General features: G+C 43.8%; 2 protein-coding genes across 8 annotated transcripts in view; one reads left to right on the forward strand and one right to left on the reverse strand.

Annotated features, from left to right (window-relative positions):
- SKI (SKI proto-oncogene) overlaps positions 1-1,403 on the forward strand; it is an 86,744-nt gene extending 85,341 nt beyond the window's left edge. For both annotated transcript variants that reach the window (XM_085899298.1, XM_085899299.1), the window contains one exon: positions 1-1,403. This exon is cut by the window's left edge and continues 372 nt beyond it. The gene's annotated coding sequence lies outside the window, so the exon portion shown is untranslated.
- LOC147019074 (protein kinase C iota type-like) overlaps positions 1-16,712 on the reverse strand; it is a 186,643-nt gene that overhangs the window by 14,486 nt on the left and 155,445 nt on the right. For 3 of the 6 annotated variants that reach the window (XM_085899302.1, XM_085899300.1, XM_085899301.1), the window contains 2 exons: positions 4,635-4,750; positions 3,271-4,322 (listed from right to left, as the gene is read on the reverse strand). The exons of 1 other annotated variant lie outside the window; for it this stretch is intronic. In XM_085899302.1, the coding sequence (XP_085755428.1) occupies positions 4,235-4,322; positions 4,635-4,750 (204 nt within the window). In that variant the 3' untranslated portion in view covers positions 3,271-4,234. Of the gene's footprint in view, positions 1-3,270; positions 4,323-4,634; positions 4,751-12,414; positions 12,556-16,106; positions 16,221-16,712 lie in introns of those variants that run through there. 2 more of the 6 variants (XR_015062626.1, XM_085899303.1) reach the window with 2 other exon arrangements.

Genomic DNA, 16,712 nt, shown 5'->3' on the forward strand with positions numbered 1-16,712 from the left:
CTGTGGGTCTCGTCGAGCAGTGGAGGACTGTAGTGTCGAAAACGAAGCGGAGGGATAGGATAAATTATTCAGAAAGAATGGTAGCTTGCGATTTCTGGTAAGAGGATAAAGCCAGCTGTGAAAGCACTGGAGAAGGTGAAAGAATGCAAGAAACCCCTCCGGTGATGTTGCTTGCCTCTTGTGAACACTTTGTAACAAGTAGACCGCTTTAAACTAGCTCTGTGAGCTGGGGAGATGGCAAGCTGCAACGTGGTTCATACGGATTAAAAAAGAAGAAGAAGAAAAAAAGATAAAAAACACCTTAAAATATTTTTGATGCTTGTTCTGCACATGCTCACTGTTTGCCTTCCACATTAACGTCACTAAAGTAACTTTGCATTCGGAGAACATTTCTAACTGACCGAGTCACAAGTAAAGCCATGCTAGGCTCGTTTGCACCACGTCTTCGAGGCCATTTGGGGCCGGGCACAGCCAGCCACCTGAAATTGTTCACAACTAATACGATTGGTTGTGGGTGTGGCGTCAAGTGGTGAGAGTTACCTGCTCGAATATCAGGGCCGTTGAATCGTTGTCGGGGTTGCGTAGAAGCAAACGTTCAATGTCGTTGTGGTGACGTCATCGAGCTACACTTTCGAGAAAGGAAGGACAAAAAAAAATGGTGGACATTCCCGAGTATGTGCAGGCAACGACTTTACCTCGATGGCAAACCACACACATGCAGCTATCGGCTTCACTGTTTGGATGAGTCTGAACGGCGTCAGGTGGTGTGTGACGTCACACACAAAAACGATGAGTGAGATGTATTATTTAATCTTGGTGGCTGGAGAATGGTGTGAACGCCAGACGCGCTTCAACGGTCACTGCGGCGCAGTCGCAAGTGGCCTCAGACGTGGTGCAACCAAGCCTGCCGGGACTGGGCAGAAGACAGTCAGGGAAGCTGGTTTGTGGGTTCAGGGCAAAAGGAGTTTGGGATTTGGAATAATGGGTTTCTGAGGATTGTTTTTGTTTGTGTGTGTTACTGTTTTAAGTTAAAAATGGACAGTCAATATTTTTAAATCTTCATTTGATCCTAACGTCAGTCACATCAAACGAGCGGAACCGGCAGACGCCTCTCCATCTCGTAGGATGAGAGGAATGGCCAGACGCGGGGCCCACACGATTCGCAACATGGAGGATGGTACAGATCGAATGGAGTTCCCCCGATCACTGTCACTGCCACCCCCGTGTCCAGCTCTTCGTCTGCCTTATCTTCTCCAACCCCACAGCAGTATTGTAACAAAACTTTACTTATGATTTATCTTCCACCTCAACTACCGAGCATGTGTAGAGTTTAAAAACTTTCCTTTTCGCAAACAAAAGTTATGCTTTCCGCGACATTTTCACGTGTTAAAACATAAACCGCTTTTATTATTTTTGGACGCCTCATGCGTAGGCAAACCGCTTTTTACAATATGTCTGCCTCTGTAAAACTGCTTTTTTTTCCTTTTCCAATACCTGTCTCTCTTTTTGTTTCTGCTCTCTTGATGCAGATTATTAAAAATAACAAAAAAAGAAAAAAAAAGATTTGCCTTACCTGGTGCTTGGGATGTTCAATGCAAAGTCATATAAATGGGAGGGAGGGAGGGAGGGAGGGTAATGGGTAACCACCCGTGAGTTGACAGTGGTGTTCTGTACAGATAATGGTTTTATAGTAATCCGTGCAAAATCTGAGAAATGTGCAATTACCAGGGAACCACGGTGATGGTGATGTTCTGCTTTTTAAAAACAGAAAACTTGCACAACAACGTTCGGACAATTCCTGGCCAAACGTTAATCCGTTTGTCCTTTTCTCAAGAAATCAACCGAGCTGTGAGAGCTGTCTCGCCATCATCATGAAATTGCTTGGATCCCTGTGCTTGGTGACCTTGACCACCATGGATCCTCTGTCTTTATATAAAAAACACACACCAATTAAAGTGTAAAGCACGTTACCCCAGAGATCATGAGATCACTGCTACTATCTTTTTTTTTCCTTTCATTATTGCGGTTGTGGGCGAATCCACCAATTGATATAAAAGCAATTTCGATCTGGCGATGCCAAATATGTTAATTTATGGTTGAACTGCAAAACAGCCATTCTGCACCTTCAATAAGGTTCCACAACAGTAAAAATGAGCGAATAAATAAAAGCCCACATCTTTGTACACAAGAACTTTGATCTGTAATCAGTCGTTTTCTGTCGCTTTCATTCTTTAGCACCGACAACACCATTGCCAACAGAGCCACCAGCACAACGGCAAATGTGTGGCCAGTTAGCAAGCTGCCGCATCAAGCTCCTAGGTCATGGGGTCTGCTGAACTTGGGCAAAGCAATCTCAGCGGGAGGCTCATGAATTGGGTTTTTGAAGGATTAGGGGGGAGATGGGGTGGAAAGGCAGATGGACATTATAATGTATGCGGGAAAAGGGGGGAGTCGGGGCCTTGTGCTTTGGGAGAGGGGCTGTGATAAACAGCCAGGAGTTGGTGAGGTGGGGGAAGGGATGCAAAATCCAGGCGACCCCGGGTGACCCACACCACCTTTCCTTGCAGCTTCTCGACCCCGATCTCCCCCTACTTAGCATGACAAAGCCAAGCCTGTTGGCCAGGGCCACTGCTGCTGATAGGGCTGCAGACGCCTGGGTTTTTCTGTCCGAGACCCTATTCAAACTAGATATACACCCGCGCTGTTCACACTCACATTATCCCTCACGATGATTTAATTTATATGAGAGGAGGTAAAAGTGAAATTCGAGATGGACAGACAAAAAGGGGACTTTCAAAAGTGTGTGATTAAACGAGAGAAAAAAATGCACGAGTGTTTATTTGGCCTGCACGATGTGTTACACAGCTCCATGCTCAACACATACAGGCATTCTGAGCACTTACAGCTGGAGGACCTCAACATGGGGCAGATCCATAGTGTGCTTATTTACTCTCTCTCTCTGTATATATATATATATCGTATACAGTATATATATATATATATAATATAAAGTATATATATATATATATATATATATATATATATATATATATATATAGTATAGTATACTATATATATATAGTATACAGTATATATATAGTATAGTATACTATATATATATAGTATACAGTATATATATAGTATACAGTATATATAGTATACAGTATATATATAGTATACAGTATATATATAGTATACAGTATATATATAGTATACAGTATATATATATATATATATATATATACATACATTTATATACATTTCGATCGCTTGCGACATCTTCAACTTCGTTTTAATAAAAGTCTCCACTGACAGGAAGAAAAATAAAATTACATAAGCAGTTCCAAACTCTGCAAGTTTGAAGAAGGTAAGGGTGGAGGTTTTGGAATGGCAGGTTTGGCTATCTGGTACAAAAAGAGGGATAGAAGCACCATCTGGATCACCCCTCCTGTGGTGGTGATGCATTTTGGGTTCAAGAAGCTTAAAATGATTTCAATAAAGAAAGAAAAGGGTTGGGTTGGAATGGAGAAACTGTTGGAGGTGGGGATGAGATGCATATGGGAGGGAAGGGTGGATGGAATGGAGGAGGGATGAGGAACAACATCCAGAGTTCAGTAAATGGATGAGATTAAAAACGTCTTTGATTGAAGAGGCAGGTGAAAGGGGGACGGGTCAAGGCAGGGTCCAGTGAAGGTGAAAATGGGCGTTAAGAGAGAGAAACATCAGGGGGAAAACGTGGAAAGATTTAGAGAACGAAACATCGTAGATCGTTTGAATCATTGGAGGACCGTATCGATGAGGACACGTCCATAGAAACCATCAAGCTGCCAGCCCACTCCCAATCCAAGTCACATAAAACTGTGTTCTCAGGATTTAACATTCTCCTCCAAAGAAAAACATTTTGAACAAGAACCACGCTGATGTTAATTGTTCTGAGCCACCTGCCCCCCCCCCCCAAAAATCCCCTGCCACCCTTTTCCAGAAATCCCACACCATTTCTTTCATAACTCTTCCATGTCATTTGAAAATTCACCATATCTACAAATCTCCAAACCTCTTCATCTCTATCCTCCCAAATGTGCTCCCCACTGAAAAATCTAGCCGTGATGAGGTCCACATGTCATGAGTCAAAATGGCTCAGCTGTTTGGAGCTCAGCCAGATTGGCTACATTGGCTGCCAAGGTATAGGTCGGAGATGGTGGTCAGGTCCCAGTGGATGTGCTGCGGACTCCAGTCACACGGATTCCTCGGCAGACATGAGCAACGGATTAATGTACTCGAATCCTTCGAACTCCGACTGATCAATCTTTCGTACAATGTCTCTGCGGATAGAGTAACGAGACGAACCAAGTCATTCTTGCTGCATTACAAACTATGAGCATGCCAATCTGTACTTTCTGAAAAATATCTTTCTAATGGTTTACATATGTCCAAGTCCTAGCCTCGTGCTGCATTCTCCATTTCTGTTCCCCCCCCCCCCCAACTCCTACTGCTGGTTCCTTCCTGCTGACCTTTGAATGAAACTGCTTCCCCCTGTTCCAAGCCTGATCATTGCTACTTCAGCCTACCCTATACATCCATTTTATACTGGCTCTCCCTATCCAAGTACCCTTGACCCCCAAGCCCACACTTACTCATCGTTGGGGGTGAGCTGAACGGGCTCCGATGTAAATTGTGAGTCAAAGTTGTCCAGTCCGAATTCCTCGGAGATGTGGGGCTTGAAGGGTGGCATGACTTGTCTCTGTTCAAGCTGTAGACACAAAAACAAAAGCACTTAATTATTCCTCCCACGACACGGAAAGTGCTCCAGCTCACGAGGAGGAACGATGGCTTTGTCTTCAGACTTATGCTGATGTAACAGAGGAGACACAAGGGTTGGAAATCAAATAATTAACTCATGGGTTTCAAAAATCAAACTAAGATTCATTGCACCACGAGCATCTCAAACTCGTCGGAACTCGGCTGACTTGCTACGATGACTACTTATCTAACGGCTACAATGAAACCAACCTTCTCCTGAGGTCGGTTCATGGGGAAGTTTGGTCCAAGTCTCTCACGAACCAGCCACCCAGGCCTGACAGTCAACTAGATCTGATTTGTCAAGGAATTTGTAATTTTTTTTCATGTTTCAGAGATACCTCCCTTCCTCTTCACGGAAGGGACCGTGGGATCTTCGAGGGCCACCAGCTAATGTTGCCAGACAGAATACCCAGCTTAACATCCATCCGAGGGATGGCACACTCATCGATTCAATGCCCTGCCTGACTAGTATAATGATGAGGTCGAGAATCAACCCCAGGCGAGACAGCTCAAAGGTTGGAGGTGCACCATGCTGTCGGACATTCATCTTAGGTTACTCTCCAGCCAACCTGAGAACTATTTCATCAAGAAAAGGGTTGCAGAGCAGCATGGCGGCCAACGCTTTCCAGTCCGGGATGTATTCTGTAATGAATGCACTTATTGTGTAATAAACTCCTGAAATGTGGAGCTTTAATGAGGAAATGTTTTTGTTTCTTTTTAATTACACATTGAGAAGCTTCAATAGTGCAGTGACGAATTGATGGACAGATATTGAACAAGTCAGAAGAGGAGATGCAATCCATCCATCCATTGGGACCATACTTTGTACAGAGTGTCGGTGATGCCGAAGCAGTCTCCATGATTCACATAAGGACATTGTGTTTACGACGACATCCTTGGTGCAAGGTTCCTCGATGTGTGGGGAAGATGGGGACGTGAATAACAGGCAGCACGAGTTATGAGGAAACAAAACAGTTGATTTTGAGGAGTAAGTGAGGAACATGTTGATTTACAAGCGTACTGCACACAGGAGTGAATTATGTGGATGGCGAGAACAAGAAAGAGAAACAGACGGTGAAGAAAGCAATGTGGTCCAGATAAGTGCGTACGAGAAAGCAAGCGTCGGACGGTCATGTGGAAGAACAATGACCTGTTTGAAAGAAAATGGGAAAGTACTGAGCTTAGGGTGTATGTAGTCTTGTGAATATAAGATGCAAACTCGAGCGAAATCAACGGCACACCATCACAAATACCCACGCTTCCCACTTCAAGCAAAATCTAAAGATGGCAAAAAATTCCACCAGGAATGACCTAATATCAAATTTTGAGTTTATTTTTTTTTCCCCATTTTGAGCCATGTGACGACCCGAAGACACAAAGAACTGGGGGTCAAATCCATGAACTCCTTACATATTTCATGCATCCCCCAATGTTGATTGCATATATAAAATTTAATTTTAAAAAATGTTTAAAAATGTGCCTGGAGTTGCATTTTTTGGTCATTCACCTTTTGACCCCACCCAAGGGAGTGGGGCCAAAATTATACTGCTCTCGAACCTTCTTGCCATGTGGGTGATCATAACTACCAAGTTTGGTGAATTTCTTCACAACCGTTTAGGAGATAGTGTAACAGACAGACAGACAGACAGACAGACAGTCGGACAGACGGAGCCGATTGCAACATATCCTCCCGTTTTCTTTCTTCAAAAAGCACGAGGATAACACTGTAACTGGGACAAACGACCAATCAGGTACCTTTATTTTCCGTAGATATGTCTATGCTGCTGATGCAGTGCCCCAGGTGCCTGGTGTTGGCTTAATGGTGAGGGTGGCAGGCTTGGGATCCTAGGGTCCTGAGTTCAAATCCTGCTCAGCTGTTGAATTAATACCAGGTGGGGTTAACTCGGCCTGTCATCCTTCCGAGATCGGCAAAATGAGTGCCAGCTCGCTGGTATCCTGTGTCGGAGTGGCTACCCGTCCAGGATTGTGCCCAATAGCCAAGGAGACTGCTTCGGCAACACCAACGCTCTGAACAGAGTATGGTCCCAATGGATGGAAGGATGGACATGGCTATGCTATGGATGCAGTGCCCCCTGTTGGTTCGAGCAGAAAGTGCTATTTTGCTCAGGTTGCCGGCGACAGCTCGGCTACTCTTCACAAAGGACAACATGGGGTCTTTAACGTAGACCGACTAATGGCGGCAGACGGGACGCCCAGTTTAATGTCCATCTGAGGGGCGGCACACATATTGATGAATCTCCCTGCCTATGAAACACTGGGATGAGATCTTATAGCTGGGTCAAGATTCAAACCCAGCCGAGATAGCTCAAGAGATGAGTTCCAAGTTAAATACTGGAGCCAAAATGGAAGGTTTGCGTAATGATTTTAAAGGCCAAGATGAATAACAGCCGATGGGCGACTCGGTATCGAATGAGCGTGCACGAGTGAAACCTTTAGGTCGGCGAGTGAAAATAAAATGCAACGTTATTATAATGTTACTGTGCAGCTGAAGGAAAACAGAGGATATTGTGAAAACAAAGTGCACCATCATTTAGCTTTGTTGTTTTTTAAATGTAATTAAAACTTTTGACCAATTTTGCCCGTCGGTTTATCTTTTCTTGTCGAAAGCGTTTTGTTGGTTTTGAACAGCCATTGCACGGTGACTGTATACATTGTAAAGTGAAGGAAAGGCATATCTACCTCTACCCAACGCATGAATGCCACTGCACGAAGCATCATATCTACCGGCACAGGCATCGCGGATTGTGGATGACCTGCTGTAAATATACGTCACCCCGGTGGATATTAGCAATCTCCCGCACGGTACCACCCCCCTCCACTCGCACACTGCAATCGAACCTCTCTCCCCGTTTTGTCCCCTGTCCGTGTCCAGGTCACGCTGTCCTCGGGTTACTGCAACCTTACTAGAGACAAACAAGTGGAGAGAGAACACAATGAGCGCTTTGGGAGAGAAAAAAAAGAAACAACACATAAGTGGGAATACATTTGAATTCAGTAGTTAGTTTATAGGATAAACCAAAAATTGGAAAAGGATTAGGGTTTTTTTTTGGTCTTCAGAACACCAGTTGGGGTTCTTTTGCATCCGTCAGTTGCTTCAACATGAAGAAAAAGGACACGCTCGGGTACCACTTGGATCATATGCGGTAAGGTAACAGTTCCTGAGGTTTCTTCTCTATAACTGCTCCACCAGTTCTCTGTGACCACAATTGCCTTAAAAGCCACAGAGGTATTATCGGTGTTGGCAAACTTGGTGCTTGAGGTCGATCATTCTTGCTCTTCCGAGGTCTTCAGTCCTACCTTTTCGGCATTTCTGTTCACAATGCTACTTGCATCACATCATAATGCTACAAGTGTTTTATGTATTAGGGGACATGACCTGAATCACTGTGCCGAGCAGAAAGTGAAATTGAGCAAGAGCAGTGGTTCGAGATTTACTCTTTGTGGAGATGTTTCACAACACTGCTGTTGACACGGGAGGATTTCCAAGTGCCACAGCTGAGTCACAGCGACTGAAAGACCCTGATGGTCAAGTACACCGAGAACTGTGCAGATGATCTAATCAACGGTCGATGCCCCCCTCCCTCCCTCAAAAAATACTTAAATACTACTAGTATTTCAAAATGCCAGTTAGTATGTATGTATGTTGCACCGTATCAAACAGGTTATTTAAACACCGATGAAATAAAGCGAAAAGCTAGTAGTGTAAGGAGAGCAAGATTGTTTGCATCGATAGCTTTTCAAAGTTCTGTGCCCAAAAAGGCCACTTTCACAGTTACATGATGGCAATGAGCGAACAAGCAAAGCCGGCTGATCATAAGAATCGGGAACAAAACACACACAATGTAAACATCGGTACTTGGACATTCTATTGCGTCCACAAGGTGACCTTTGATATGCCAACGTAACATTTGTTTATTTATGTCACAAGTTCAAACGGTGCCAGTTGAAAGCACGAGGTTCTGCCGTTATTAATTTTAATCAAGTGTACACAATGGGAAACAGGCATTGAATCGTGTGAGTATAATTATTTTGTTGCCAAAATCTATGCTCATACACCACCAACTCTCCTGGTTTCCTGATTTGCCCTTCTGATGCCGCCAGTGTGTAGTTCTCGAGGGAATTATTTCAGCTCATCTCCCAGGAGAGACTAGAGTGCCTCAAGGCAGCATGGGCCTAGTCCTGTTCCTATTATAGAGCATTAATGACCTATTCGGTGTTGTGGAAAAACCTCTTTTCCTCATCATACCCTACAATTCCACGTCCCACTGAAAAGGCTGGCGGCAGCTGCTTCCATCTCTGTTGACCTGGAAAGGATCAGATGTTCGTCTAACACTTGAAACGGGTCTTTCACTCGAGGAAAATCTCCCATTCTCACCCTACATCGCCACAAGGATCGTCAAGCAAACCAACCAACCACTGGAGGAAGTTCAGTCTTTTAAACGTCAGGGCCATACCATCAGTTACTCCTGGGCAGACAGAATATCAAATCTGGCCTCCAAAGTGCATTCTATATCATTCCAAGTCCTCCCTTAATAAATCTGAACTTCTCAGCCTACAAGGCCTTTGTCCAAAGCCCAAATGCAGTACTGCTTTCCCACACGGGCTGCTCCTTCACCCCCCCCCCCCCACTTCAAGCCTGTCACTCCTGGACGCCATGAAATTCAAAGCTGTCAACAGTGCTGGCATATCCCACAAAGAAGCAGAAGCACAGGGCCTGCTGCTCTCTCATTGTAGACAGGTTGGTGGCCTGCTTTCTACTGCCTGTCCTCAGGTCTTGCTCGTTCTGCTCATTCATCCCCCCCCCCACCAATCCATACAGATTGCATGCATTTTTCCAACAACCCATTCCTTGTGAAACTCCAAAAATCCAGGCTCACTGCTCACCTCCACTTATTCGTTGCTCTTTTACCTCCTTCTTGTGGAACCTCCTTCCTATGGATGTTCCATCCAAGTCTTAGCGCCAGGACTTGGGGTTTGGCAATAAAAACGAGCTCAGGTCATTCTCCACCCCTATCCGTGAACAACTATATCTTTGTTAACCCACCGTGCTACTCCCCTGCCCCCCCCAACCCCCACCACCTCCCAAATATTTGCAGATGGCCATATTTTCTTCCCTTCTCTCCTTCAAGGTGTGATGTCCCACTGCCCCACTGTCAGTGGGTTACCTTCTGCTCCCTCTATCATCCTACTCTTCCACGGCCCAGACTGTATACAAAAGTGTTGTTGCATAGGATAGGACACATACATGAGGAGGCCAATTGGCCCAACATGGCTGTGCTGTATCAATCTCCATAAAATTAACCTTTCAAATTACTTATCTTCTCTGTACTAACCCCATTAAAAAAAACAACAAAAAAAAAACAGCATTTCAGGAAATTCAAGTTAACTCGAAAGGGAGGTAGATTTTAAGTTACATTCGCGGCAGGAAATTTGGCTAGGTTACTGGGACACAATTACTGTATACCATGGGATAATTAAGTGTCCATAACCTAAAAGCACATAGGACAGCCGGCTTTACATCCCTATCTGAAGGATGGCTCGTCTGAAATGCAGTACCACTTTTTTGTAAGGCAGATTCAACTCTCCAGGGAAATAAATTAATGACTACGCAGCTCAGAAGTTAACATGCTGCTAACTGGGATATCCTGCCTTCTGATGACGAACAACATCCGGTCTATTCTGGAGGTCTCCCATCTAAAATGTATTTAATACTAACACGGCTAGACTCTGCTTAGCTTCCAAGACCTGATCGGATCAAAATGCATTTAAGCTAGTTAAATACACAGGTAGTAAACTCCAGACTCACCACCTTCCCTCGATGATGTCACGATCCGTGAAGCAAGTTGTCATGCTTGTCATAAATCCGAGTTTCTTGTTCTGGACTAGTCAGATGCATTTTGGTCATCGGTTGTCAGGATGTCCTCAAAGCTTCCCAGAGACGGCGCATCTCCATCCTGCTCTTCTGGTGCACAATATCGAGGGATCCTCAGGACATGGTCGGCGATGTCACGGTCATGCTCAGGATACATTTGGTCCAGTCACGATGAAAAGCAAGTCAAATCGGGAAGGCAGAGTGTCCTGAAGTCCAATGTTGTCCGTGAGGGAATTGGACTGATCATGCCTGCATGTTCATGGTTGACCGCAGCGAGAACACTGCAGCATGCATCGAGGTGAGCATGGACCACCTGATCTTTGACGATTGTTAACTGACCTTGCTCCATGACCTTGTGAATACTGTGTGGTCAATACATGACATCATGTCAAACTTGTCAATGCACATAATGCCATGGTCTGTCAGCACCATGGCTCTAGTCTCCAATTGCCACTCACCCAGTTCCTGATCGATGGTGACAGCAGCTGTAAGCCCAACACTGGAGGAACCACGACCAATCATCGGGATTTCCCGAGGGGCCACGTGCAGTACATCACCTAGCATCTCAGACTTCGCAACCGATAGATCTCCAATAAGAACACTGATGTCTTCACGGATTCTCGTGCCATTTTTCAACACTTTCTTATTGTTACTGAGCAGCAGGCAGAAGATGGCCTTATTCATAAACCCATGTTCCTAAATGCTCAGGGCCAGCGAGGGTGCAAACACATCAAAAAGGATTTCGGCACACTTGGGCAAATTAACACACCTCAATACATTGGACGCTACCCATGGACGAAACCATGAAGTGGAGAAGTTGCCAGCCTTCATTCTGAATGAGTGGAGGAAGAAAGTATTGTCCTATAAACAACATTCTTTCCAATACAAGCCTTTCCACCATTTAGCTATTTCACACAGTTTCTTAAGGACGTTACCAAAAGCCAGAGTGACACAGATGTCCCCAAGATCAATTATCCTGCCCATACATGAGACAAGACCAGGCCGAGTCACCAGCCTGGAACAACTGCCCGTGTCTGTGCTACCAGAACATCGAACAGACCAATGCCACAGACACCCAGGTCTGAAACAAAACCATGCATTTATCATGAAAGACCAGGCCATGTTCTAGTAGACAGTAAAGCTTTCACCAAAAGGCCAATAGTGGAGAGGACAGACTCTTGGAGAAAAAAAGGGTCTTTGTTTTAAGTGTAATGACAGACTGACCCCTTGCTAGACAGTGACACAAAGGCAGAGTGCGCAATTGCAAAAGCACCATACATACAATGTGTGTGCATGCCACACCTTACAAATCGACCAAACAACATGACAAGAACATGAAAAAACAAGAGGTAAATGAAGGTGCCTTTGCGAAATGCACAAAAACTCAGCAAGTTCCTGCAGCAAAAAATTCTAACAAAGGGCTGCAGACAGGACAGCCCAACAGACTTCATACACATGTACACTGTGCTAGAAGACCAGTACAGCGCATGTATGGGATACAACAGGCTCTTTGATGCAATGAATATCCAGGGCTCAACTACAAACTACAAACATGCAGTGGAAGCAGAGAGCTGAGAAAAGGTAGATGAGGTTTCAACATGGTTATCAAATCCATCAACCACTCACTCAAATCATGGCAGACCATTCCATTGACAGATTTGCAGAGACCCTCCCTTTACCAACGTGGGAATGGATATCTTTGGACCTTGGGGCATACTCACTAGAAAAACCAGTCGGCATGTCAGATGCCAAGTGGTGGGTCATCATTTCGTATACCTTTACACAACAGCTGTGCATCCCAAGGTTATCGATGCGATAGACACATCAGTGTTCATCTGTGCCTTCCATTGCTTCAGAGCCATCTGTGGTACAGTTTGAAAACTTAGATATGACCTCAGCACAAACTTAATCGAAGCAAAGAACGAGTTTGAAACAGCCATGGGAGAGTTTGTTCAGGAATGTGTGGCAAGATACCTCACTGAACAGGGTTGTAACTGGAAGTTCAATCCACCACACAGTTCCCATTTTAGAGGAATATGGGAGAGACAGATAGGCACTTTCAGACGAGTCCGCAACTCAATGTTCATAAAGCTGAGCAGACATCAACTGACGCACATGCTCTCGTATAGTTCATGGTAGAGGCTTGTGCCATCGTTAATACAAGACTGATCACCGCCATCTATTCAGATGCCAATGACCTGCAAGCACGTGAACATGCTCCATACAAGGAAGATCCAAATGTTACCACCGCCCCCAGGGCAAATTTATTAAAAAGACTTGTATGGGCAAAAGGGGTATTAAAGCACTCAGTACCTAGCCAACCAGTGCTGGCTGCGGTGGTGAAAGGAGTACCTCAAAAGTCTTAAACCCTGACAAAAGTAGAATAACATCATCCCCAATCTCACCAAAAGGGACATCGTTCTTGTGCGAGATAAAGAACACCCTCACAATGACTGGCTGCTTGCCTGTGTTTATCAAAGTGAGGACGACAAGGTCCGAAGAGCAGATGTGGTGGTTTATAGAGACAACACATGGCGAACGTACCAAAAACCCATCACCAAGCTTTTGCTTTTCGAGAAGACCCAGCAGTGAAGTGGTGTCAGGAGTGGGATAAACATTTATGTGTTTAAAAACATTTGTGTGTCGAGAAACATGTATGTGTTTAATAACATTTATGTGTCAAGTAAAAACACTACTATGTGCAATATTTGTAGGCAGAGAGTGTGCTGGATGTCCACCATGGTTGGGGCTTTATTTTGCCTGTTCTTGTTGTTTTACCCTGCTGTTGTGTCCTGTTGTTCTTTTTAACCGGTGTGTGTGAAGCGAGAAGCAGGGTTAAGCAATTGGTTAACTTTGTCTGTCTGTCCTGTCTACAAACATCAGTTTATCATCGAGGAACAACTTAACTTCAATTGAATCTGCCAATCTTTTGCCCAATTTATACAAGTATCAATACTTTCCTGAATCTGATCACCACCTCCTCTGCTGTCCATCTCACCTCCAAGCTTTGTGTCATCTGCAAATTTGGAGAGCTTACTCTTTACCCCACTAGCCAAATCATTGATATAAATAATGAATAGTAATGGTCCGAGTACTGATCCCTGAGGTAACCCACTACTTACATCCTCTCAGCAAGACATCCTCCCATCACAGCCACTCTTTGCTTCCTATCACGAAGCCAGTTTGCAATCCAATTAGCTACTTGACAAGGCACACTTGACCAGTCCCCACCTTGGCTAACAACCTCCTATGTGGTACCTTATCAAATTCCTTCTTAAAGTCTAGGTATACCATGTCCACTGCCTTTCCTTCATCCACCCAATCACACACTGCTTCATAGAACTCTAAAAGATTTGTTCGACAGGAACTACCTTTGGTAAACCCATGCTGACTACCTTTAATTAGTTTGTATTTGTTTAAATGGTTCCTCATCTGGTCCCTAACTAATGTCTCCAACACCTTCCCCACAACTGAAGTCAAACTAACAGGTCTATAGTTTCCCAATTCTTCTCTGGATCCTTTCTTAAATAATGGGTTCATTGTTTAGCACTCTTGGTTTCACTCAGAGCCAAAGCTCTGAGCTACTTATAATTCCATCGTGAAATGGTGGTGAAACATCGGGCAGCAGAGGTTGGATTTGTCCGAAAAGAGGGCAAAATATAGTCATTTTACATTGTGGTAATCCATGAAGATATGTATTAAAGCAGCTTTAATCCAGATATTCACGTTGATTTGAAGGATTACTGCAAAGGACAATAAGGCGACTGAATATATTGCATAAAGAAAGGTGAAATGAAAATGTAAAATCAGCAGCTTTTCAAATGCAGTGCAAGAAGCGGCCGCCGTAAACGGGAGACAGAATTACTTTTGTTCCCTCGTCCATTGAAGGGCGCACGCGCGCACACACACCTTTATTACTTGACGAAATCTACGATTTTGTCAAGTATGTTGGTCGGTTCAGTTTGTTTGTTTGTGTGTACGTCTCGCTCTAAAGGTCGCATTTTGAGTCGGAATGTCATGGAACTTCACCAATGGACTTATTGGCCACCAGAATAGAACCCTATAACTTTTGGCATTTCAAGGTCAAAGGTCAAGGTCAGGAAAAATTCCTGAAAATCGCGAAAATCCGTATCTTTTAGCATGGGCCGATTTTCAAAAATTCATGTCTCTGCCAAATCTTAACGGATTCCTTTCAAATTTGAAACACAGACGTAGGAGGGGAGTATCTTTGACTGGATTAAAAAATGGTCACATCCGTTACGGATTACGGAGGTGACAGGTATTTTAATTTAACATGGTAAGTGCTATCTACGGTTTTTCATGGTAGTCATGATGACATGAATTTCGTCAAGTCCTAGCCTGATGGGCCATTTTTTTTTGTTTTTTTGTTTGTTACTTGACGAAATCTACGATTTTGTCAAGTATGTTGGTCGGTTCAGTTTGTGAGTTTGTTTGTTTGTGTGTACGTCTCGCTCTACAGGTCGCATTTCGAGTCGGAATGTCATGAAACTTCACCAATGGACTTATTGGCCACCAGAATAGAACCCTATAACTTTTGGAATGTCAAGGTCAAAGGTCAAGGTCAGGAAAAATTCCTGAAAATCGCGAAAATCCGTATCTTTTAGCATGGGCCGATTTTCAAAAATTCATGTCTCTGCCAAATCTTAACGGATTCCTTTAAAATTTGAAACACAGACGTAGGAGGGGAGTATCTTTGACTGGATTAAAAAATGGTCACATCCGTTACGGATTACGGAGGTGACAGGTATTTTAATTTAACATGGTAAGTGCTATCTAAGGTTTTCATGGTAGTCATGATCACATGAATTTCGTCAAGTCCTGGCACTATGGGCCATTTCATTTGTTTGTTTGAGTGTACGTCTCGCTCTACAGGTCGCATTTCGAGTCGGAATGTCATGGAACTTCACCAATGGACTTATTGGCCACCAGAATAGAACCCTATAACTTTTGGCATGTCAAGGTAAAAGGTCAAGGTCAGGAAAAATTCCTGAAAATGGTGAAAATCTGTATCTTTTAGCATGGGCCGATTTTCAAAAATTCATGTCTCCACCAAATCTTAACGGATTCCTTTCAAATTTGAAACACGGACATAGGAGGGGAGTATCTTTGACTGGATGAATTTCGTCAAGTCCTGGCCCTATGGGCCATTTTTATTTTATAATCTCACACTGACAACTTTTCAATAAAATAAGTGAACACAATGACATCTGCAAGGAACTGGGAATCTTGGTTACAAAGTGCAACATAAAACAATAATATAATTTCTTACATAGCACTCTGTAAAAATTGTTTAGTTTCATGATAATAACATGGTAATGAAAATAAGTGCAATGCATGCTGAATATGCATTCAACCTGGTGTTGGCTTAGCAGTTAGGATGGTGGCTTGGGATCTGAAGGTCCTGAGTTCAAGCCCCGTTGGCTGCTGAATTAACACCGGGGAGTTGACTCAGCCCGTCATCCTTCCGAGGTCGGCAAAATGAGCACCAGTGTAGCAGCCAAAAAGGCTACACACGAAGGGAAGGGGGTATCAACGGATTGATTAAATCTAGTATTCGTGTGGTGCAGGCATGATGGACCGAATGGCCTCCTCCTGCACCTTAAATCCTTGTAAATATACATGTTTAACTGCTGCTGATGTAGACACTCGAAATGTCCACTAGAAATGTCTTTTTATTAAAAATCCTGCTTCCTACGACATTTTGTCTTAATATGAGGTTGTAAAGAGACATTCCTTTCTTACATTGTTGCAGGTGAATGTAGTGATATCACAAACGACGTAATGAGACAATGAAGACCAGGAAGACGCCTCCCTCAACAACTCTATAGGCCAGACCTAGCACCTTCAACTTACCATCTTTATGATCCTTTAAGATCTGGCCTTCATGGAAATTTTGAAAATCATGCCATAAAGTAAGTTGCTTACAAATTCATGTGCAATGATATACATATATATGTACATAATTTAAATCAGAAAAGCATACATACCCAAAGAAGTG

Source organism: Eptatretus burgeri, chromosome 10 (assembly GCF_056783735.1).
Source record: "Eptatretus burgeri isolate ZD-2024b chromosome 10, Ebu_testis_v1, whole genome shotgun sequence".
Lineage (NCBI taxonomy): Eukaryota > Metazoa > Chordata > Myxini > Myxiniformes > Myxinidae > Eptatretus > Eptatretus burgeri.